This window comes from Myxocyprinus asiaticus, chromosome 5 (assembly GCF_019703515.2).
Source record: "Myxocyprinus asiaticus isolate MX2 ecotype Aquarium Trade chromosome 5, UBuf_Myxa_2, whole genome shotgun sequence".
NCBI classification, from domain to species: Eukaryota; Metazoa; Chordata; class Actinopteri; order Cypriniformes; family Catostomidae; genus Myxocyprinus; species Myxocyprinus asiaticus.
In genome coordinates, this window is record NC_059348.1 from 39,960,852 (window position 1) to 39,986,680 (window position 25,829).

General features: G+C 37.2%; 2 protein-coding genes and 1 long non-coding RNA gene across 9 annotated transcripts in view; 1 reads left to right on the plus strand and 2 right to left on the minus strand.

The window, feature by feature from the left end:
• LOC127441292 (NAD kinase-like) overlaps positions 1-17,510 on the minus strand; it is a 30,372-nt gene extending 12,862 nt beyond the window's left edge. The window contains exons 1-7 of one of the 7 annotated variants that reach the window (XR_007897292.1): positions 17,237-17,510; positions 15,322-15,451; positions 14,915-14,963; positions 13,022-14,816; positions 10,108-12,696; positions 6,748-6,949; positions 5,567-6,553 (exon numbers count right to left, since the gene is read on the minus strand). The gene's annotated coding sequence lies outside the window, so the exon portion shown is untranslated. Of the gene's footprint in view, positions 1-5,566; positions 6,554-6,747; positions 6,950-8,908; positions 9,752-10,107; positions 12,697-13,021; positions 14,817-14,914; positions 14,964-15,321; positions 15,452-15,581 lie in introns of those variants that run through there. The other 6 variants (XR_007897287.1, XR_007897289.1, XR_007897288.1 and 3 more) reach the window with 6 other exon arrangements.
• A 7-nt stretch (positions 17,511-17,517) lies between these two features.
• On the minus strand, positions 17,518-19,502 carry LOC127441294 (uncharacterized). The gene is made up of 4 exons (XR_007897294.1): positions 19,029-19,502; positions 18,154-18,312; positions 17,750-17,845; positions 17,518-17,654 (listed from the first exon to the last, which is right to left on the minus strand). It is a non-coding gene; the product is annotated as an uncharacterized LOC127441294 (long non-coding RNA).
• Positions 19,503-23,902: 4,400 nt separating this feature from the next.
• Positions 23,903-24,985, plus strand: LOC127441289 (probable G-protein coupled receptor 160). Its single transcript, XM_051698512.1, has one exon. The coding sequence runs from the start codon at positions 23,979-23,981 to the stop codon at positions 24,903-24,905; it is 927 nt and encodes a 308-aa protein (XP_051554472.1). The 5' UTR covers positions 23,903-23,978; the 3' UTR covers positions 24,906-24,985.
• The last annotated feature ends 844 nt before the right edge of the window (positions 24,986-25,829 follow it).

Genomic DNA, 25,829 nt, shown 5'->3' on the forward strand with positions numbered 1-25,829 from the left:
ACACTTTAAAGGAGATTTTTACTTCTGTTTTGACTTTTAATAAGATAGGGGAATTAGCAAGTGGTTATTTGTTGAAGATGGCATACTGCTTAGGAAGTGGCTATCTGGCAAAGAGGTATTGTTTGGTCACGCATCTGTTCAGGTTGTTTTGCCGACATCTCTGAGAGAAACAGTTCTGAAAAATGCCCATGGAGATGTAGCTGGTCATTTCAGGGTTAGTAAAGTGTATAATCAGTTGTTACATTACTTTTATTGGCCTCGTATGAAGAGATGTTGGACAATATATTAAAACTTGTCCAACATGTCAATTAACAGGTAAACCTAACCAGCCTCTCAAACCAGTTCCCTTATAACCTATCCCAGCTGTGAAACTACCACTCCAACACTTAGTAGTAGACTTTGTTGGTCTGTTACCACCAAAGTCTGGTAACACCTACCTCTTTACTGTAATGTGTCAAAGTACGAGATATCCAGTTGCTTATCCTCTCTGTTCCATCACGACTCATTCCGTAGTGAAGGCCTTGACTCAATTTATATCTATTTTTGGGATTCCTAAGGTCATTCAAAGTGACCAAGGAACTAATTTTACCTCTGGTATGTTTCAGGAGGTGTTAAGACAGCTTGGGGTGAGGCATAATCGATCTACTGCCTACCATGCAAAGAGTCAAGGAGTTTTGGACCAGACCTAAAAATCTCTGTTGCGGGTTTACTGTGTGGAGCTAAATCGTGATTGGGAGGAGGGTTTGCCATGGTTTTTGCTGGCAGCTCGGGAAGTGTTGCAGGACAGTTTAGGGTTTAGTCCCAATGACTTAGTTTTAAGGCATAAAGTGCGTGGACCACTTGCAGTCCTTCGTCATGGGTTACAGGATGATGAACCTCCAGTGAGTTTGTTACATTATGTAAATGGTTTCCAAAGACGGTTGTTTTAGCAGGGGAGATGGCTAAAGAAAATTTGTTGAAAAAGCAAAAGAAAATGAAGTGCTGGTTTGACAGGAAGACCGAATCCCATTAGTTTAGTGCTGGTGATCAGGTTTTAGCTTTGCTACCACTGCCTGAGTCACCTTTCTGTGCTACGTTTTCTGGTCCTTATACTGTGGTTCATAAAGTATCGGATCAGAATTACTTAATTTCTACCCCTGAGCGTAAAAGACGTACTCAGTTGTGCCATGCTAATTTATTAAAACCATTCTATGTCCGTTCAGTTGTGGCTGAGGCAACTCCGGTAGCTGTTGCAATGGCTGCTGTTTCTTCCCCAGTGACAGCTGTATCAGAAGATGTTGTGACACCCGATGATTGTCTTTTACACTTTGAAACACTGGCTAATTTGGAGCAGTTGGTGAAACATTTACCTGATCAGCAAAGAGCTGAGTTGATGTCCTTAATTTTTGAGTTTTCTGTTTTATTTTCAGAAGCTCCTACTCAGACCCATCTAATAGAGCATGACATAGATGTTGGAGAAGCTAAACCTATACGTCAGCGCTTCTACCGTGTCTCACTGGATAAGCAGCGCTATATAGAGTCTGAAATTAAATATATGGTTGAACATAATATTGCTAAACCATCCTCTTCCAGCTGGGCATCCCCTTGTTTATTGGTTGGTAAGCCAGATGGAACGTACCGTTTTGTACAGGTTATCGAAAATTAAATAATGTCATGGAACCTGATTCTTTCCCTCTGCCACGCATGGAGGATTGTATAGACCAAATTGGTTCTGCCACCTATGTCAGTAAATTCGACCTATTGAAGGGTTACTGGCAAGTACCTCTTACTTCTCGTGCTCAAGAAATTGCTTCATCACTTCATTTGGTCTGTACTCTTATTCTTTGATGAGTTTTGGCCTTAGAAATGTGCCTGCCACTTTTCAGCACCTAATGAACCAGGTGACGCTCGGCTTAGAGGGATGTGCTGTATACTTAGATGATGTTGTGGTCTATAGTCAGACCTGGGAACAACATCTCTGCCGTGTCCGAGCTCTGTTCGAATGTCTTGCTGAGGCTCAATTAACCATTAACCTGGCAAAGTGCGAGTTCACCAGGGCAACGGTAACCTATTTGGGCAAAGTAGTTGGGCAAGGAATGGTGCGTCCTGTGCGGGCTAAGGTTCTGGCCATTGATAACTTCCCTCTACAAAGTACTAAGTGGGAGTTAATGCATTTTTTTAGGCATGATAGGATATTATAGGAGTTTATGTCCAAACTTTTCATCAGTAGTAGCTCCTTTAACTGATTTGCTGAAAATTAAATTAAAATTTGAGTGGTCCTTACTGTGCCAACAGGCTTTGAAAATGTTAAGAGGTTGCTTAGCACTGCACCTGTCCTGGCTGCCCCATGCTTTGGGTCACCTTTTCAGATCCAGGTGGATGCTAGCCAGGTTGATGCTGGGGCTGTATTATTACAGACTGATGAAAATGGTGTAGACCATCCAGTCAGTTATTTCTCTCGTAAATTAAATTATCATCAAGTACATTATTCAACAATTGAAAAGGAGACCTTAGCATTGATTTGGGCATTACAACATTTTGATGTTTATGTGACAAGTGGTACTACTCTTATTGTGGTTTTTCTGACTATAATCCACTGACATTTTTTACATTCTTTGCAGAGCCCAAATCAACGACTGGTTCTATGGTCTCTCTTTTTACAGCCCTACTCTGTAGACATTCGGCACATATGGGGCGTGGACAATATCCTGGCTGACACCTTGTCCCGTGCTCTTTGTGACTTTGTGCTGAGGTTGATAATCTTAGTAGTTTGTCTCTTTTATTTTGGATTTCTCTCACCTTAAATGTTGCTTTTCTTAGGCGCCAAGAATTGCTGGAGAGGGAGATATCAAGTGTGAGACGGGAGAGATAACTCTGGCTGAGCACTGAGTTGGTGTTGAAATGTGTTGGTGATGGGATTTCATTTAATTTGATAAAACAGTGTTGTCATTTTAAAATGTTAAATTTCTGACCTTTTTGAGAACAGGGTCGGTAAATGAGGCCCTTAGGTAAGGTCCTTCCTTTTTTTATTAGGGGAGGTGTCACGGTCTTACCGTGTTATTTTCTTTGGTTTTGTTTTTCTATTTGTCTGTTATCTGTCGCTGTCCATCTGTGATTGTGATATTGTGAACACCTGGTTTGGATGGGCTGTGGTTATGTAAGTGCTTGTTTGTTAACCGTTGGGGGGTTGTTCGATGCTCTTTGTTCTTTTCTTGCGTTTTGCAGGAATGGGCAGGTGGCAAGTGCCCTTGGATTAGAACTCCTCTACCATCACGAGATCTTCGTTTGTCCCATCTACCTCGTGGCCATGGTCGAACTGGTAGGCATTTGAATGTCTTCTTTGTTTTTCATTTCATTATGTTTTCCTCTAGAACTTTGTAATAAATACATATTTTGCAACCGTATCTATTTTGTGATCGCCCTTTTTTTGTTGCAGTTACGAGCCGAACTGTAACAGTTACATAGGCCGATTGACAAAGGTGGGCTAGGCCTACCCAAGATTTTGTCTTATTATTATGCATTCAGTTTCAGACATTTGGCTCATTGGTTGCTTCCACCTGAGAGAGCCCCTCCCTGGTTTTGTATTGAACAGGAAGTTCTTGCCCCTTTTTTGCCATTACAAAGCCTTTCTATTAAACTACCTGGAGAAGTTAAAGGGCACCCTGTTATCTCGCATTTGCACTCGGTATGGACAAAAGTGTCCAGAGTGTTTAATTCAGACATTTATTTAAATGTTGCCTTGACCGTATGGCTGAACCCTAAATTATGTATTGAAAGGTCCCCTTTCTGCTGGTCAGAGTGGATTGTGAGGGGGGTTACTACACTCGGTGACCTATATGGGAGTGGAGTGTTGAGATCTTTTGAAAATTTGGTTCAACACTTTGAGATTCCCAGATCTCAGTTCTGTAGGTATTTACAGCTGAGCCACCTGCTCTGTACAATTTTTGGGAATAGCTCACACCCCCCTAAAGTGGCATATCCTCTTGGAGTGGTGATTACTGCTTTTGGAAAAGGTCATGAGGCATCAGTGTATTACTCCCTGCTAATTCAGTGTCTGGGGATGGAGCTTTAACTTCTCTCAAGAGATTATGGGAGAAAGATTTCAACTTGGTGTTGGAGGAGGAAGTGTGGGCTAAGATTCTAAAAAATGTTAAGTCTGCATCTAGAGATGCAAGGGTGCACCTTATGCAATTCAATATATTACACAGATTCTGTTGGGACCCCTCTAGATTGTATAGGCTTGGTCTTAAAGACACACCCACCTGCTGGTGATCCCAATCAGAAGATGGAGGCACAATCCATGTTTTTTGGGGTTGTGTTAAGATCCAAGATTTTTGGTTGTGGGTTCAGAGGTTGTGTGACGTATTGGACAATAAAATTTCATTTTGCCCCAGACTCTGTGTTTTAGGGCAGTCATTAATATAGGGGATAAATACATAAAAAATTGGGTCCTAGCCAGTGTTATGATCGGCAGGCAGGTCATCCTTTGGGGATGTAAGTCGGCTGGAGCACCCTCATTTCAGGAGTGGTGCATAGAGATGGGCAGGGTGGTGGCATTCAAAGAAATGTCATATAGAAGGCTTGGATTTATTTAATAAAAAATGGGGCAGCTATTTGGAATTTTTAAAAGGCTCTCGGGGAGAGGAAGTGGAGAGAGATGTGTAGTTTTAAATGTGTGTTTTTATAATTATTTTTGTGTGCGTTGTTTATTCTCAAATTTTACCACAGTGTTATTTGTTGAGGCTCAGGGTGGGGCTGAGGATTGGGAGGGGGAAAGGGAGTTAAAAGTTGATTCAGTGTATATATGTTTGCTTTTCTGTTTCATTTGAATGAATTCAATAAAGTGTTAATCAGAAAAAGACTGTAAAAAATGGATAGATAAAATGTCAGACAGGGGCGTGTCCAGGACTTTTTACCAGGGTGGCAAGAGTGAAGTAAGGGGTGCCATCCAGTAAGTTCGTCTACTGAGGCAAAATACTGTGTCCTGCCAGACACGGTTGGAATGTTGTTATGGACCATGCGCGACATTAAGCCGTTGCGTACCGTCTCCAGGAAGCGAGCGGGGTCTGTGTTGGGGTGGCAAGTGGGGTGGCAAAGCTCATGTTTAGGGTGGCAGCTGCCACCCTTCTGGCCCCATCCCTGCTGTCAGATAGATTGAGAGAGAGAGAGAGAGAGTAACTTAGAGAAGATTCAATGCCTTTTGTAGGTTTGTTTACATTTTAATTTTTAAAAGTTTGAGTTTGAATTAACAAACTTTCTGTTGGCCACGAACATTCCGTCAATGTAAGTCTATGGGATTTTCCCGATTTTTGATCATCCTCTGTGTGAAAAATTTAAGTCCTGATCAAATAGAAAAGACATTACTATTGCAAACTATTCCAGAAGAGTCTGAAGGTCTGTACCAAGTTTGGTGAATGTAGCTTGATTTTGGTCTCGGTTCCTAAACCATCTTTGTATGTACAGTTGAATAACAGGATTCTATTATTAAGCCATCATAATAATAAGACTAAAAATACAATAATATTTGTTAAGTTGGATCAATAACATGTAATTTTCCAACAGGGGTTCAATCTCTCACTGACTGGCATTGCATTTACATTTACATTTATTCATTTGGCAGACACTTTTATCCAAAGTGACTTACAAAAGAGGAAAAACATAAGCGAATCATTTTAAGGAGACAGTGGAATGAAAAGTGCCATATTACAAAGTTTCACTAGCATCAGAATAGCATTCAAAACAGATTAAAGTGCAACAAGGACATTTTTTCTTTTTTTTTTAGTGACTGGTTAAGTGCTCATGGAAAAGATGTGTTTTTAGCAGCTTTTTGAAGTGAGTCAGCTTCACGGATGGAGTTGGGAAAGTCATTCCACCAACGTGGTATGATGAAGCCGAAAGTCCGGAAAAAGTGTTTTGGTGCCTCTTTGTGTTGGTACAACAAAGCGAAGTTCCTTAGCCAACCGCAGGCTTCTAGTGGACGTGTAGCTCTGCAGAAATGATTTTAGGTATGCTGGAGCAGACCCAGTGACTGTTTTGTATGCCAGCATCAGAGCCTTGAACTTGATACCTGCATCAACCAGCAGCCAGTGAAGAGAGACAAGGAGTGGTGTAACATGCGCTCTCTTTGATTAAAGACCAGACATGCTGCTGCATTCTGGATCATTTGCAGGGGTCTAATTGCACATGCAGGTAGGCCTGCAATGAGAGCATCACAGTAGTCCAGTCTAGTTATGACAAGTGACTGAACAAGAAGTTGTGTGGCATGTTCAGAGAGGAAGGGTCTTATCTTCCTGATATTGTAGAGTGTAAATCTACATGATCTTGCGGTCTTTGAGATGTGGTCTGTGAAATTTTGTTTGTTATTGATGGTTACCCCTAGATTTCTGACCATTTTGGAATGCGTTACTGTAGTTGCACCCAGCTGCATGGTGATGTTGTGTTCAACAGCAGGGTTGGCTGGAAAAACAAGGAGTTCGGTCTTGGCTGGGTTAAGTTGCAGGTGGTGTTCCTTCATCCAGGCTGAGATGTCTGCCAGGCAGGCAGAGATTCGAGCAGTCACTGTGGTGTTGTTGGGCTTGAAAGACAAGTAGAGTTGCATGTCATCAGCGTAGCAATGGTAAGAGAAACCATGTGCCTGAATGATGGGTCCCAGTGATGTTGTGTATATAGAGAAGAGAAGTGGCCCAAGCACTGAACCCTGAGGTACCCCAGTAAGTAGCTGATGTGGCTTGGACACCTCACCTCTCCAGGCTACCTTAAAGGACCTACCTGTGAGATAGGAATTAAACCAGTCAAGCATAGTTCCTGTGATGCCCAGCGAACAGAGGGTGGAGAGTAAGATCTTATGGTTGACTGTCAAAGGCTGCAGAAATGATCTGGATTCAGCTTTCGCCTGTCTCAGTTACTCAGTGACAGACAGCAGGGCAGTCTCACTTTTGAAGCCTGACTGATTGTCATCTAGCAGCTTGTTCTGTGAAAGATAAGCAGAGATTTGATTGAAAACCCTTTCAAGTGTTTTTGCCATGAATGGGATGAGAGAGACTGGTCTGTAGTGTTCCATTTGTGTGGGGTTAAGTGCGGGTTTCTTCAACAGCAGAGCCTGCTTAAATGTAGTGGGAAATGTGCCTGTAAGTAGAGATGTGTTAATTATGTGTGTGAGTGCAGGTAGGACGGATGGAGAGATGGCCTGGAGAAGGTTGGAAGGAATGAGGTCAAGGGAACAGGTGGTGGGGTGGTTGGAGAGGAGGAGTTTAGAGACCTCAGTGTCAGTCAGAGGAGAGAACAGAGACAGAGTTGCATACAGGAGACGGGTGTTTGACAGGGTGAGGTGCTGAGAATGTATTGCTGATGGTTGTAACCTTATTAGTAAAAAAATCTGCATTGGCGGATCATGTGACCTGCCACCAACTACTGGCAGATGGGGAGACTGCAGTGGCAGCTCACAAGACCTGCCAGTCCATACTGGCAGGAGGCAGCCCACTATTGGCAGGAACAAGTGATAACTGTCAGATTTATGAAGATTATTAATCTCTTATCCCTGTTTACAAAGCTCAGAATTTTGCTCCATTCCTCCTTCCGCTCTCTACAAGGAATTACATTAATTTATTAAGTCTTTTTGTGGAATTTATTTGCTATAAGAGCTGTCTAATGACCGTGGATCTCAACTAGTAGGAAACAGCAGTTCAGCCCACCGCTATTGCATTTAATAACCCAGATTTTTGCAATATTTTTGCAATATTCCTTACATTATCACTCCCACAGAACAACATCAAATGGTTCGTATGGATCTATTCTTATGCATTAAAGCCATCCACTCTGTATTTATTTGCCATTAAAGCTGTCGAATGACCATGATCCGAACTGGCAGAAAATTTCCGCTCATACTCGAGTCAGTTTAGCCCACCGCTAATGCATTTAATTACCCTGATTTTAACAATATTCCTAAATTATCACTCCCACAGAATAATATCAGTTGGTTCATATGGATCTTATGCATTAAAGCCATCCTGTCTGTATTTATTTGCCATTAAAGCTGTCTAATGACTGTGATCTGAACTGGCAGAAAATTTAAGTTCATATTAAATAGTTAGTTCAGCCTGCCACTATTGCATTAAATTAATCTAATTATTTCAATATTCCTTAAATTATCACTCCCACAGAATAATATCAGTTGGTTTGTTTGGATCTATTCTTATGCATTAAAGCCATCCTGTCGGAATGTATTTGCCATTAAAGCTGTCTAATGACCGTGATCCAAACTGGCAGAAAATTGCCATTTGCATTCGAGTGTTAGTTCAGAACACCGCTATGGCGTTAAATTACCCCGATTTTTGCAATATTCCTTACATCACTCCCACAGAATAATATCAATTGGTTTGTATGGATCTATTCTAATGCATTAAAGCTGTCCTGTTTGTATTTATTTGCCATTAAAGCTGTCGAATGACCATGATCCCAACAGGCAGAAAATGCCCACTCATACTGGTTAGTCAGTTCAGCCAGCCACTATTGTGTTTAATATACCAGATTTTTGCAATATTCCTTCCATTATCGCTCCCAAAAAAATCCCATTAATTCATTGATGACCATGATCCCAGCTGGTCCAAAATTTCTGCTAGTTCTGATGGTCTAATTTCCAGATAATGATGTATCTTAGCTCTCAAGAGCCAACAATTCTAATTTCTAATACAATCACGGTGCCACTTTGTAATAACTACGTGGTCGTGCACACAAATCTGTGTATGTTAAACTTATTTAGGCCTAATTAGTTTATTATTTATTATTGGTTTATTTTTATTTCATTTATTTTTTATGCCTTTTAAATTATATAATTCTATATTTTCTTACATTAGTTCATAAAAATAGGCATATATATATATATATATATATATATATATATATATATATATATATATATATATATATGCAACCGATGGTTACACTCAGATTGTGCTGGAATAGACCCATCGAAGTGACACATTTCAGCTGTGCAATCTAACAGAAGAGTATTCTTATGAAGATATACTTATATAGAAATAACATGCAAATTTTCAGTTCGGTAAATTGGTCCATGTAGAACCTTTCAGAGGTTCCAAATATGAAGCAAAGTATAGAACTTTTTTGGGTTATATATGTAGAATAGTTTCTTATAAGAGTGTATCTTATACAATAAATTCTCGCAATACTAAGAACGTTATAAGTTTTTTTTGTTTTGAAAAAACAAGACTATGTTAGTATTACAGTTGTGACAGTGGCTCTTGGGACAATTACAAGTGCTATTTTTACAATCCTGAGGTTGCAACAGTTTCTCAATAGAAAGCATAATAATTTTTTAATGCTGTTTCAAAAACTGTCAATATGTTATAATCAAAATTATCTGTATCTGTCATTTAAATAACTGAATCTCAGTTCAATCTCTTTTAAAAACGAATATCTTTTGTTTTTTTCATAGACAGAAGCCATCATAAAAAGTGTTTACAGTGTTTTGGTGCTTCACAATTATTATGCACTTATTATGCTTTAGAAGTCATGACACAAGAGTGTGAGCTGTAAATATTGAATAAATTAAATGGAACATATGTGTATTATGGTTTTCAAATCGAACATTTATGATTTCAGAAACATTTAATCTTTCTATTATACTGTATAACAAGTGATAGTATTTTATTTTTTTAAATCTTTTTTTAATTTTTTCTCAATTGAAGATAACCATCCTGATTCTCAGAATTACGGAGAGGTTCTGTCGATTCCAGGCAGCGATGACTGAATGCTTCTGTAAGGAAGTTGATGTAAAGATCATAAGTATTTAAGCCACTGTTATATTTAAAATAAAGATTTTGGTTACATTGGTTCTTCAGTTTTGGTGCAAAATTGTGATGTTTACGTAGAAACATTATGTGTGATGTAACAGCATCAAATGTAAGGTCATGGTGCAGTTTCTACAGAAAATAATAATACAAATTGAAAGCAATAATTTTATCCCAACATAGAAATTATAACTTTTGCTTTTATTCACATCTATTTATTTCTATTTATAAAATTATTACAATTATAATTTTGATTCATTCATAAATGTCTCTTACATTAAATAAGCCATTTAATTTAAAAGTTAAAAATAATAAAGCTTACCGTAATTTCACAGGCCTTTATGTCCTGGGCCATGCAGGTGTTGCTTTTTATTTCACAGTTTTCTTTTTCTCTCGTTTCAATTGAAAAGTCCTGTCAGGTAGTAAATGTGAGCATTAATCTGATATTTTCTTTCATTATGTAATCTTCACACCTTTTTGTCTTACTTTAATTGCCACATCTTTTTCAACATGCTTGTAGTACGGGAAACACACGTAGATGTATTAGCTGACTTGCACGAACATCAGACAACATTTTTATGTGTTTGGCTTCCATTTCGGCTGCCTTTAACAGGTAATAAAATAGAACTTGATTCCAACTAAAAAGACCACATTTACAGAAAAAATAAATAAATAAAATACTGAGAAATAAACTTACAGTGCAAATAAAACAGTTCACACCATCGCCTTGCATCCACTGCTTTGGATTGCAAACAGTATAGCCTTCCAGTGACCCTTTTCTTTAAAAGCCTCTCTATTTATTTTTGTTCACAAGCAGCAATGAGTGAAAGATGTGCATCTTCCACATGATCAAAATATTATTACCATAAAAACAAATGATTGATTATTGAGATAATAGTAAATTGGTGAAACTGAATTACTTCAGAATATCTGTCTTCCGTCTCTATAAAAGTGTTCATGTAGATACTCACTGAATCAAAAAAACATACCTCTTTTGCTTGGACATCAAAAACCTTCAAAATAACAACAACAACAAAAAAGATTGAATTCATTTATAACCAAAAATGAGCATTTCATGACAATCTGAGTGCTAGCATTCACAGTTTAGACCTTACCCAGAGTATGAAATGGTTTCCCATTTCTGCCGATTGGCCCTTAACAATTCTCGGGAGAAAAAGTATTTGAGCATTATATAATAATATATAATATTATACTATATAATATTGTGGTGGTGGGGGCATGGTTAAGTGCCGGTTTGTGAATGGAGAGCGAGATCAGGAGATGAGAACGGTAAGGATCATCGACTGGCAATGATTGTCTCTAAAAGATGTTTGTCGTTGCAGCGAGAGTGGAGACGGGCTTTAAAAGCGAGCCAGACGCTAGTCAGAAGAGAGATATGAGACATGAGCTGGAGAAAGACTGAAGTGATATATGTCTGCTGAAAAGCATAGTTCTGAGTGTGACTGCTGAAAAGCGTGAATATTGAGTTTAAAGAAATAAAAGATACCATTTGAGTTGGATTTGCCACCTCCCGCTTCCTCCTTTTCTGTGAACATTTGTTACAAATATTATATACTATTATATATAATATTTTTTGAGTGTGCTAACCTGAACATTAATTTATTACATATTGGCTACAATTAAGCAAACCCTTTAATATTTAACTTTAATATTTTTTTAACTAAAGATTCAAAAAATATAGTTAAAGAGCAGCAATTACATAAATATTCTACTTCAAAAAAGAAGACGTAGGGAACTCCACGCATGGGCTCAAGTAAGTGAATAATTTATTTGAATTGGTTCGTTTACAGTATATGAATCGTACAAACAAACCGATTCACTAAAACGAATTGGACAATCCAAAGCTCAAATATAAGTGGATTGGTGAATCGCTCGCGGTTCACTTACATTTTGGTAATGAATAATTTTTGTCAACATTTTACTCTAAACATGACTTCACTAAATCTTGCATTATATTGACTTTAATCTTGAGACATTAATTACTTTAGTAATGTATAAACCTATAGGTCTAATGTAATTTGAACATAACTGAAAATGAGAAACGATAATCTGATTACAATAATTTTTATTCAAAAACAAATTACTTTATAAAAGCTTTACACCCAACACTGCCCATAATACACCGATCAGCCACAACATTAATACCACCTGCCTAATATTGTGTAGGTCTCCCTCGTGCCGCCAAAACAGTGCCAACCTGCATATCATAATAGCATTCTGGGATGATATTCTTCTCATCACAATTGTAAAGAGCGGTTATCTGAGTTACCGTAGACTTTGTCAGTTTGAACCAGTCTGACCATTCTCTGTTGACCTCTCTCATCAACAAGGCGTTTTCGTACACAGAACTGCCGCTCATTGGATGTTTTTTGTTTTTGGCACCATTCAAAGTAGATTCTAGAGACTGTTGTGTGTGAAAATCCCAGGAGATCAGCAGTTACAGTAATACTCAAACCAGCCCATATGGCACCAACAATCATTAATGCGATTATCTAATCAGCCAATTGTGTGGCAGCAGTGCAGTCCATAAAATCATGCAGATGTGGGACAGGAGCTTCAGTTAAGGTTCACATCAACCATCAGAATGGGGAAAAATGTGATCTCAGTGATTTGGACTGTGGCATTATTGTTGGTGCCAGATGGTATGATGTTTGGTGCCAGATGTGACATAATTTGAAAGTGGAGACTTTGTGCTACCAAAATAAAAGAGAAAAAACCATAAAACACAAAACTCTTTTTTTTTTTATTTGCTTCATTTGCTCGATGCAACTTCGATTCATTGCAGAATTTTAAAGTTGTGTTAATAAATTCAGCAGGCTTATGCGTCATGAATGTGAGTCCAAACCTTGCATTTCTTAAATTTATGCAGATGGAGGGCTATATCTGGGACCTATAAAATGAAAATGCAAAGACAGAAACTAATAATAAAAGTTGTATTGTTATTATATTTCAAAAATAAGTGAAAAGGCCAATAATATTGCATATTTTGTCCCACTGAAATCCTCTTTCTACATTATAGCATTGATTTTGAATTGGATGCAGATGTAAATTTACTGGTATCAACAACAGTAAGATTATCTATAACTGTGATGAGGGGAGGGAGAGGGGAGAGAGAAAGAGACAGCAGGAGAGCCCAAGAGAGAGAGAGAGAGAGAGAAAAGAAAAAGAGAGAAGGGAAAGAAAAAAAAACTCTGGTTCCAGACCACGCCACTCACCCGGTCCTCAGCCAGCTGGTACACCTCCTTCAGCGACGCCAGGTGCTGAATCGTCCCAATCAGCCGGGAGAGGGATAAAGAGGAGCCTGAGATGCCAGTTTGAGAGAGAGAGAGAAAGAGAGAGATGCACGTGGAGTTGTGTGTGTGCGTCAGTGTTTGTGTTGTGTCTGATTAAAAGTCTTTGTGATTGTTCATCCGGTTCCCGCCGCCTCCTTTCCAATAAGCAAGAGACCTTTTTGTTACATTAACATCTATTAAAAGTAAAAAGTTAACACCTAATTTATGCGGCTAAATTATTCTGACAGTGTGACTAAGTTGGAACTCCTTTCATCAGGTTCACTGTAAAAAAATGTCTAATTTTAATGATAACGATATTAACTAAAATATACAGTAATTTTTTTATATATAAATTTCAAAATACAATACAGTAGTTTTTACAATAAAATGTAAATTTTTTTAAAAAATAATTTAATGGTAAAAATTTACATTATGTTTAACAAGAGAGTACATGTAGTTTTTACCGTATTGTTAAAATTACAGTGAAAAACAATAATTGGGCATTCCCACAATTCCCTGCATGACCCATCATATTTCATTATATTTTATGGGAATAGTTATGTTTCTTCTTATTTTTAATATTTTTTTTATATTTGATGTAGTTTAGTTAATGTTTACTGCATTATTTAAATTTCACATGTGTTACCCTGATGGTGTTTAGTGTTTGTGTGAGTGACACTGAGCACTGTCTCTACATGTTATTGGTCATTGCTTCTGGAACTATTGGTGAACTTCATGTCATCATGTGCTCTTCTGTAATTTTTACGGTGATTAACAATCCCTTATAAAGTAAAAAGCAGATTCTTACAGTTTCAGAAGGTATATATCAAGTTTGATGTTTTTTTTACTGTAAATTTAACAGAATTTTTAATTACAGAATTACTGTAAAAAAAATTACAGTGCCATTGTGGTCATGTAAACTACAACAGTGTTAAACTGTACAGGTTGTCCTTTTTTTGTTTTTGTAAAAACAACAGGATTATTATTATTGTTATTATTATTACAGTGTTCTTATTGATTCAAATGATTAATCTCTTGGAATTTCTGAAGGCAAACAAAATCAGTTATTTTTTTATTTTTTTTACAAACAAAAATATTTTTGCCTATTTTGTTTTAGGATTTACGCATTTATATTTAATCTAAACAAATAGTGGATTTTGCATTTGCCCTTAAATTTTAATGTATTTTGTTTTTTAATTGTTTTTAAAAGTGGTATTTGTAACAAGACCATAGTAAGCACATGGAAGCATGGATCATCTTCACTACTGTGGTTAGATGTAACATGATTTCTATAAAACAAATTATGGCATTTTTGTAATTATAAACAGTAGACCTACTCTGAACATGTAAAAAAAAAAAAAGAAAAAAAAAAATACAAAATATAAACATTTAAAAGTTGAAACAAACATGTATTATATTCTCTCACTCCCCTAATGTAGCATGACAAATTTAATAGAGCTGAAGTAGTGATATGAAAATATGTATTATAAATCTATTTCATCTGAAAAGATGAAATCCTTTGCGTGGCAGTACAGTCAAAATACATTGCTAAATGAAGGCATCAGGTGCAAAAGGTTCCAGGCAATACAGTGTAAATTTACCTCACATATCTTTAATCATATATCGAAAGGCACCACTTTTTGTGGGTGAAGTGGCACTCTGTTGCTGCGGTCAATATTTTCTGCCAGTTGGGATCAGGTATTCCACTGCCTTAATGGCAAGTAAATTCCATTAATGGCTTTAATGCATAAGAACAGATAGAAGAATTGTTATTCCTTGTGAGTGATAGTGGAAGGAAGATTATAAACGCAATAGTGGTGGGCTAAAATGACTAACCAGTACAAGCTGAAATTTTCTGCCAGTTAGGATCATGGTCATTTGACAGCTGTAATGGCAAATAAACACAAACAAAACCACTTTTATGCATAAGAATGGATCCATACAAACAAACTGATATTATTCTTTATGAGTGATAATGTAAGGAATTTTGCAAAAATCGGGGTTATTAAACGCAATACGCATATTAAACGCATGTTTCCACCAAGTGGAAACATGGCCATTGACCATGACAAAGGCAATGCCAGTCACCGAAACTTCAATAACCTTTAAATAAATTTAATCATTAAGATCTACCATTGTTTTCTGTTAACACCGAAGGTATTTGGGTGGCTTATTTAATTTTTTTTTTTTAATGAAAATGATAGGAATATTTTTAGTTTGTTGTTTTCCAGTATACCACATACCTTGTCACCCCCCTGTCCTTTCATAACAGTCTGCTCTTCAAGCTTATGTTCTTCTGGACCATGAACTGGCTGCAGTGGGAGTGGAGTGTGGTCTGCAGAAGTGGGTTGTGGCTCCATTTGTGTTACTGTACTATCAGATTAAACAATGCTTTTATTATTTTGTTGCCAAAAAAGGGAAAATCACAGGCTATACATGTGAAAGTTTCTTATTCTTTCTAATATCTTCAAACACATGCATGTAAAATTTAGAAAATGCTCACTTTTTTTTGTTTTGGAAGAGCTCCTCTTGGAGATGGAGGTTTAACTGCCTTAGTTGCTGCAGTTCAGCCTTCATCTCCCTTTTCTCTTCTTTTAAACATTTTATTGCTTTTTCTTTTTCCTCATTGGCCATCTCGCATCCTTTTTTTGACGTTATAATATTTGTCTTGCAGCTCCTTGTGCAGAGCCATGGGGATATATTCATCTCTAGAGTCAAAATTGCTCTGGACAACCTTTTTTTTTCTCTCTCTCTTTCTTTCCTTTTTTGCATGGTTTGGACTACTGTCTTTTTTTTTTTTTTATAGTCTTGTCACACTTTAAAATAAACAGAAAAATAGTTCTCTCAATGACTAATTCTCATATTTTGGTGCTGTACAAACATTGATTTCCACAAAGAGCATGAGGTTATGTAAAAAATAATAATAATACAAACAGTTCAAAAATTAAAACATGATAAAATGTATTGCCAGATTTTGTCACCTATCTCTAAGGTTCACTTTTGAAGGGATAGTACACCCAAACATAAAAATTATATCATCATTTACTCACACTCATTTTGATCTAAACCTGCATTGTTTTTTTTTCTTTGAAAAAACATGTCTGTTTTCAAGCTTCAAAAGGACACAAAAATATAATAAATTTTTTAAGTGACTCATTTTTTATAATCCAAGTACTATAGAGTATATATACAAATTTAAATCATTATTTAGTGAAAATCTTCTCTACCTCCTATTCACGTGCTTTGTTCACTCCAAACCCTATCCTATGTCTTTAGAGCACTCAAGACCCGGGTAGTTTGGAATACTTTTTTGATATTTTTGTATCATTTTGAAGCTTGAATCGAGACTGTCACTGTCCACTGCTATTGTATGGACAAGAACAAACATGACTTTTTTTAAATACCTCCTTTTGTGTTCTGAGGAAGAAAGAAAGTTATACAGGATTAAAGCAACATAATTCAGTGTTTCCCACAGCACTATACCAAAATAGTCTCCGGCTAAACATTACATATGACGCTGCTGAAAATACACCATCGCTGCTGAATTTCCAGCAACTCATCAAGACAACTCGTCTTTCCACTGTGTTGTGTGATGCACAATGAAAATTAAAAGGTTTACATGTTATTGGTTTGAATCAGTTCCAGGTCTCCCCCCACAGCAAAAACAGAAATCTGTGGGAAAAACTGATAATGGTGAGAAAATAATGACATATTTTTTATTATTATTATTCCTTCAAAAGTGACAGAGATAGGTCATAGGTGATAGAACGTGGCATCGCGTCTGGTCTTCAGTCAATCAAAGAGGGCACATACACCTCTTGGTCTCACTCCAATGGCTACCTGTAGCCGCCCGCATCAAATTCAAGGCTTTAATGCTGGCATTCTGGACGGCCACTGGAATAGCACCCTCCTACCTCAATACACTTGTACAAGTGTATGTTCCCTCCCACAATTTACAGTCAGTGAATGAGCAGCGCCTGGTTGTTCCCTCACAATGAGGCACCAAGCTGCTTTCCAAAAGCTTTCTCTGTTCCTCTTTGGTGGAACGAACTGCCATCCTCCACCCGATCTGTTGAGATCATCACTACTTTCAAGAAAAACTTGAAGACACAGCTCTTCCCTTGTGACCAATCCATAACCATAAATAAAGGCACTTACTATTTAAACTCGTCTTCTTTCTCTTCTTTTCTGCAATTCAACTCTGCTCTAGCTAGTGTACTAATCTTGCTTACACTTGGCATTGTGTAATACAAATACTGTTGGCTCTTACGACAAATTGCTTGCAATGTTCCTCATTTGTAAGTCGCTTTGAATAAAAGCATCTGCTAAATTAATAAATGCAAATGTAAATGAGAGATAGGTGACAATGTCTGGCAATAAAGTTTATACAATGTTTATACAATAGGAGTGGTGGTTGTGTAGTAGATTAAAATACAAAACTGGTAAGCAGAGGGTTGCCTGTTTGATCCCCACAGCCACCACCATTGTGTCCTTGAGCAAGGCATTTAACTCCAGGTTGCTCCAGGGGGATTGTCCCTGCAATAATTGCACTGTAAGTCGCTTTGGATAAAAGTGTCTGCCAAATGCATAAATAAAATAAAACAATGTAAGCATACTGTGGTATACTAATATCATAGGTATTGATTTAGAGAAACACATCACATAGCCTACAGTTGGGTTAATGTTGCTTTTTGTAGATAAGCAGTCTTCCTCATCACTTTGGAGCAGAGGTCGAGACTCGCCTACGCTTTAATTCCTCTTAACTTTCTGTTCAACAGAAGAAAGAAATTTAAATCTAAATACAAGTAATGGTCACTGTAAAAACAAACACACACACACACACACACACACACACACACACACACACACACACACAAAACAACAAGTTCATAGTTCTGTGTCAGTCAGCCGTTTAACTGTTAAGGGGTTGTTATCAGAAACGTTTGTAGCAGGGGCTGCAAGTGCCACATCTATGGTGTCTGGCAGTGCAACAGAGACTTTGACCAGGATATACTTATTTCAGGATAAAATGGCCAGATACATTTAGGGGGTATAGTGTAGCTCCACAAACCTACCAGCCAGTTTGAGTATTTGTGCCCTGTAGAAGTGCCCCTAGTGTTCTGGAGATTTCTTCCACAGAATCACATACTTTTTCTTTTTTTCAAAATCCAAGACATCCTTTGGATAGAAGTCTTTGATGTAGTCCAAGGGCACTATCTGACGAACGCTGTCATCTATATAACGGACGTAGGCAAACATACAAACAGAAATGAATAAATATGTATTTAACATCAAACAGCAACACAAAATTTATTATTTGGCATTAATTACCCAGGCAGCTAGCTCGCTTACTATCTGGCTGGTAGATTTGTGTTGTACTGTTTAGGTAAGCTGGGTAACGTTACTTCAATAATGACTTCTAGTCAGTTTAAACTTTCTTAGCAATCTCTAACTTTTTTGGGTTACTTTTTGAGTCGGCTCTGCCTAACTTTAAATCACTAACTTCTTTACTACGAAAACCTATCCGTTGCTAGATAGCTGGCACTGTCCGAGGTAACACTGGATAAGGTTGACGGCCCGGATGGACTAATCCACTTTCAGACAGCTACAAAAAAATGGAAAAGAGTGGACTCGTAATTAAATAATGGCCTCGAGATAACAACAAAGGAAAAGGTTAATGACTGATATTATCTGACTGAAAGAGTTGGGGGGGTTGTCCTTAACTAACGTCCGCTGCAGAACACAACTTTCTACCGTTATTTTCGGTTGTCACTCTGTCGTACGCAAACTAAGCTCCGCCCCTTATTTTTTGACAGACAAGCTCTGTCAAGCTAGCTTCTGCAGGTGGCAATGAATTGCTGTATTAGGCTATTTATTTGAATTGTTATAAAGGCTATTGTACTTGGGCTCCTCCACGATGCATAGAAATAGGCAAAAATATAAACTTTACCTGGAACCTCACAGTGAGGCAAAGATACTGCGCCAAACTCTGTGTCGACATGACAGGTCAGGTGTTGTTGACAAGGAAGAGATCCAAACAGGAAATGAGACAGGTAGACTGTCGAGCTAAATATCCAGCGAGCGTTGTAGGGCTGACACGATTACTCAATTAAATTCGATTACTCTATTAAAAACAACAACAACAGCAACTGTGATTACAATGTGCATATTCGAGTAGATACGGCGGAGGTGAGGCAGTCCCGACCGTGACTCCGTGCAACAAACAGAAAAAGTACCTGCTGTGTGGGAGCACTTCACTTTAGATTTGAAAAACAAGCCTGTGGTTTGCTTTGGGTGTCTGAATGCACTCACTAAATCCAGAGCAGTTACTAAATTAACATCTGATCTGATCTATTTAATGAAGAATGACTTTCGACTTTTAATAGGCAAATAAACGAATTAAAACTCAGAGAAACGGGCGAGGAGCAACTACTCTCTTCAGATATCAAAATAAAAGTCTTCACATAATATATAGTAAAATAAAACGTATCAACAATGAAAAAAAAAATAAATACAAAAATTAAACTTTATTATATTAAAAAATTATATAAGTTTTAAAAAAAATGAAGAAAGCGTTTTGAGTAGTTTGCAGTGCTACATAGTGTATACTGTTGTTTAACAGTAGCCTATTGTTCAAAGAAGCCTTTATGAAAAATTATAAAATACCTCATTTGTGATTCTCCAGTTGTTTGAAGTGATATATAGAACTTTGTAATATGTTAAAAACATGCATTATTTTATGCATTATTGCCACACAGTTTTAAGGATATTTATTTCCCAATAAAGTCAATGAATTCATTGAAATGCTAAAAAAAAATAAAATAAAAATACAAATACAAATAGACCTACATGAAAAACAACATGTTTTTCAAGTAGGTCTATTTGTATTTTTTTAATTTTTTTTATTCTGATTTATTTTCAAATTAATTATCTGTTTACTCTATAATTGATAGTGACAGTCGTAGTTGAAAGATGCATATAAGAAGATTTTCCATCTTAGTTTTAACTAATGTTACTTGTTGCTTATGGTTGTTTTAATAGATATGTTCTCAGAGTCTGGGAATGGCCAGGATGATGAGACAGCCAGCACACAGAGAAGCCATTTGCTGTTGAGTACGCAATTTGCCTTATGTCTAAGTATGAAAGTAATTAGTAATCAATATCAGATTTCAGAAGAAATCTACCCAACACTGCTCCTTTCACAGTATCTGTTTTTCAGTCTTGACTGTAACGTAACTTATTATCTCAGAATAGTCCAGGCAGTGAAGCAATCCAGTGGTGAAATATCCAGTTTCAGCAAAAGAATACAGTGACAGAACAAATGAGGAAATGGTTAGGGTTATGGAGTTGGCTCTAGAAGGTGGGACAAGTATTAATGGTGTAAAAGGTCCTTCTCCACTTATCAACTTGCCATACTTTGATGTTGTCTGGGGTTTTGTCCCCGATTACATGCATGCAGTTTTACTGGGGGTTTCGAGACAGATAACCAGACTCCTTGTTGATACTTCTTCATCCACCCAGCCATATTATATCGGCAGTCCTGCCAGACTGAGAGAAATGGATGCCAGAATCGTAGCTATCCAACCTCCACACCTGATTACTCAACTGCCTAGAGGGTTGTCAGATAGACTGCACTGGAAAGCCTCAGAGTGGCAATCCTGGCTCCTGTTCTACAGCCTACCATATCTTGAAGGATTTCTGCCCAAAACATACTTGCAACAACTTGGCCTTCTTGTATCAGCCATTTGTCTGCTACTGAAAGATTAAATAACACCAGATGAAATCAACAGAGCTGAGATCTTGTTGCTTGAGTTCACATTCAGGTTTCAAATGTTGATTGGTGAGTCACAGATGACATTTAACATTCACCTTCTCAGTCATCTTGCCAAGTCAGTCAAGCTGTGGGGCCCATTGTGGGCACATTCTGCATTTCCTTTTGAGAATGTAAATGGCAAACTACTGACTTTGGTAAAAGGAACAAAAGGAGTGGCTAATCAGATAGTAACTAAGTTTCTTTTGTTTAGATCAATTCCTTACTTCTCATCCAAGTATACAGTGAAAGAAGAGGTGTTAAGGTTCTGTACTGAACTGAACAAGTACCCAAGGGTTCAAAATGCTGTCAAATGACAATACTACACTCCTCGACAATGGAAGTGTGCATATTGTTACACAGGAAGAACGGGTTGCCTTGGGTATCTCTCACATGTGCATACCTGATGAAGTTGTAGTGCACAAACATATGATCAAAGGTGGTCTGGTTTATAATAGCAGAGACTACACGCAATCTCATAGACGAGATGAAGGCTATGTGAAGCTAACAGATGGAACATATGGGGTAATCGAATAAAATATGTCTTTCTCTGCTGAGGAAAATGATCACATAGCATTAATAATAACAACATTTGAGGTGGCTTCAGCATTGGGTGTGTGTGTATGTGTGTGAGCCTTGAGCCTACCCTAGCCTTTTGGACACACCTAAATTCCAGTTCCCCTAACACACTGCAACATGAAGCCCTTAAAACCCAAGAGCTGAAGCCTAAAACCAGTTCCCTTTGTCAGCTGGCTCTGAAACTCACAAACCCACTAACAAACACCAGTTTCAGACCAGCACTGCTGAACAAAACCAAATCAGAATAAACCAAATCATAAAAGAAAGCAAAAATTCATATTTGGACCATTGGGAAAATGAAAGTAAAAACCAAAGCAAATTGGAATGTTATCAGACCCTAAACAGAACGTATAATCTAGCAGAATATCTCAACACTGTAAGAGAACCAAAACAGTGACAGATTCTCACCAAATACAGGCTCAGTGATCACAGTCTGGCCATAGAAAAGGGAGACACAAACAAACATGGCTTCCAAAGGAAGAACGAGTCTGTGCTCACTGTGACACTGGTGAGTTCGAGACAGAGACACACTTTCTCCTTCACTGTGAGAAATTTACTGAGGTGAGAGAGAAATACTTTGATAAACTCTCAAACCTCATGCCACAGTTTTCAAGTTCAGCAGAAACAGATCAAATGCAGGTGTTACAGGTGGAGGACAATCATGCATCAGTTGCAGCTAAATTCATTTTTGAAGTGCACACCCTCAGAAATCAATCACTGCCTTAATGTACTTCATTCACAGTATTTTTATTTTCTTATGTTTATAATGTCTTGTTAATGTCTTGTTAAATGCTTATTTTATTTTATATTGTATAGTGTATACTGTTATTATAGTTTTTATTTTATTTTATTCATTACCTGGCACCTTATTTTAATTCTATTTTTATTGTTATTTGTTACTGTTTTATTATTATTATTTGTCTTGTCATTATCTGTTTTGTGTATTAATGCTTTGGCAATATTGTATGCAAACACAATCATGCCAATAAAGTACTTTAAAATTGAAATTTAAAAATTGAGAGAGAGAGAGAGAGCGAGACTTTATGTTGACTGTTCAGCTGGTTCCCGCCTCCTCCTTGCCGTCCCTAAAGTTGAATGAGAAACTCAACATATATACTGTGTGTGTAATATCTCAGTGTTTGCTGTATACAGTATATAATGTTGTTGATCAAAATAGACTGTAAATTCTCTGAAACACACGACTACCTATAAACAATAAATATGGAGTGACAACGGGACAAAGGACACTAATCTTGAACACATCATGGCATCTGTCACTGCACAGAGAACATTCACATTAAAATATTTCCAGTGACTAAAACTGCCAGTTTTGGTCGTTGAAAATGTTTCTAGTGTTGCATTTTGTTAGAATCAATTGTATATTATTGTTAGACTCACCAAAACAGAGGCAACCAAGGTATTTTTTATTTCGACCAAAATATAGAATACATTAACCACATTTAGACAATTTTTTTTAAATAATCCTGGTTGAAAATCCTAGTTTGGATGGATATGCTGGCGCTACACAAGATTTGACAGACTTCCTTACATTTTACTATTAACATTATTTATTCTTTTGTTTTGGAATAATTCTCCTTTTGGTTGTTTAGGAATAGTTGTAAGGTATCCTACTCCTATGAACTCACCATGACTAGGCAGGTCAAGTTGCAGAACACCCCATAAGCGTCATTGAGATGTAAATGTGGGCAGTTTAATGTAAATTTTTCTTCTGTCTGACAAGAGAACCTTTTTGCAGCTCAGTTTCAATAAATGGTCTTTTTGGACCAGAGAGAATGTTGTGAGTTCTGAAAGTTATATGTTTTGCTCTTTCTCACAATTTGATTTCTCTTGATATCAGCCCTTGATTGATCAAGGAGAGGGTGGAAAATGGTCAACTAAATTGCGTTTTTGGCGAAAGAAAGCTTGACTAATATTATAAGTGGACCTTAGGGAAAAAATGTAAATTATATAAATTGATTTGACCCCTTTAACAGAATAATAATCATTTCAGTCCTTAACATCTAAGGAAGTAAAAGTACACAGTTGAAATAAACAGCTTTTTGCAAATATTGTAGCATCATGCAAAGACAAGTTGTCTTTGTAAATCATAAAAATATGCTGGTTACTCTTTTTTATATTCCAATTTTAATTTTCCTTTATAGATTTTTGAGAAGTCAGAATCACGTAGACTATCATAGGAAACATTATAGACTGCATATTCATGATCATCTTTCTTAGAAGCAGTTTTGACTAAACCCTAACCCTAAACCTATTTATTTTAAATTTAGCTTGGTTGCCATTCTGGAAACCAAGAATGTACATATATGCTTTACTTATAATGAAACTATAGAGATAAATGTAGGCTAATAACACATGGGCTGTCCTTCACCACTCAGCAGGGTGTGTCTACTGACAGCCGGTTTAAACCTATTCAGTGAGTACTTGTTTGCCACTTTCAACAAAGTCTTGTCTTGTGTGGGTTGTGATTTTGACTTTGGATTATGCCTTACCATGGACAACTTAATCCCATCACTTCTGCTTGAATTGTGGTTGAAGAGTGTGCTGAATTGGATGGTAGTTGTGATACAGCGGCACTATATGATTCGGTCCTTCTCAGGATTTTTCTGCATTTCCTTGGCACTGATTGATACACTCCTGGGTTGTGTTCTCACAGCCATATTCCATTTGGAAGATGTCAATATCGCAGGCTGGCGGCTCACCGGGTACCACATATGCCTCCTGACCCAAATAACTTGTTTCATCTACGGCGTTCTCCACTGGCCGGTGTTTCTCCTTGTAGGTCTGGATAACATTTGGACATTATCACCAAACTCAGCACACAAGCCCTGGACAAAAAGTTTGACTTACACTGTGGGAGTGTGTCTCATTTGGATCCTTGCAGCTGTTTATGTTTTCTGGTTCCTTGATGTTTCTTTACTAGTTGGAGATGAGAAGAACCATTGCCGCCTGTTCAGCAGTCCTCAGAGTGCTCAGCTATTCAATGCATTAGTACTGACAGTCACCTGCATCGTTCTTTACTCATACTCTCCGTGTGAGAAATGGAGGATACAGTTGTTTCTATATTCCACAAAGGGAACTCAACAGACTTGTTCGGTGTGTTTAAGGCAAATTATGTTTACGTTCATCAGCACGTGGGCATCTTTTCTGATTCTGATGACCATCCTCCCCTTGATTCCGACAGAGATGCATGCACACCTGCAAATGAATGTCGTTTGGTTGTGTTTCCTCAACAGCTTCTCTGTAGCTATGGCTCTGTGCGTCCACTCTTTTGCATGGAATGCCAAGAACAGCGATTCCATTACAGACGGGTTTTGTTCCTGGTCTTTTTGTTTTACATATGAGGCTGAAGGGTGGAATTATGGACAACAAAAAGACAAAACCAATGGCCACATTCAAGTTAAACACTTAAATGCTTGACCAGAATAAACGTGATTCTTGTGATGATGGAAAATTAAGTTTTTCTTAAATTGATTTAAATATATTTATTTGAGCCCTGATGGTGTTCTGCTTCGTGTCTTTTCTATTTTCATGAACACCAGACAGCTTTGGTTGTTCTCAGAGTATTGCACCTGGCTAACCAAATAACATAAAATGCTACATAAAATACAAAAAGCACAATGACACAGCAGCTTTGACACTACAGTACTTTACTTGAATTTAATCCAAGTTCATTGCCTATACAAGGTATATTTACGATGTCTGAAATTAGGGAGAAAAAAAAATAAAAATCACTAGATACAACTGAGGTATTAGCTAAAAGCATGTACATGAATTGAACTAGTATGATGATATACAGTTTGAGATGTGCCATTTGCTTTAAAAACATCTTATATCACAACATGAGGTAGGAGAGCAATGTCTTATTTTCATGCAAGACCAAAAACATTTCATCACACTGTAGGATTGGCAACATATTATGCAATGATACACACATCCACTGCATTTCATATTTCAAAATAGCAACTTAAAATATATTTGTCTTTTACAAAAGTTTACATCTTTATAACAGTGTTGTGTGTCATTCAAAAAAAAAAAATAATAATAATAATAATGTCTCAGTTACACATTAGAAAAGAAGTAATCGAAGATTATGACACAGGATCATATGGACACATGCTGTGCTGGCAGGTAGTCATTCATGTACTACAACCATTATTAAAAAGCTCTATTTTTGTATTCTTTTCAGCATTAAAATTACAGAATCAGCTCAAGCGAGCCATGGTATGTATTATCCCCAGTAAATCTGGGATGTTCTTTTCTATAAAGCGAATTACATGGTAGCCTTGCTGGAAAATTTTTACATTTTTAATTTTAAGGTCAAATTTAGGTAATTATATCATA

What these genes read in the sequence shown, in the direction of transcription:
- LOC127441289 (XM_051698512.1), top strand. Translation starts at nt 23,979, where the DNA reads ATGGACAACTTAATCCCATCACTTCTGCTTGAATTGTGGTTGAAGAGT.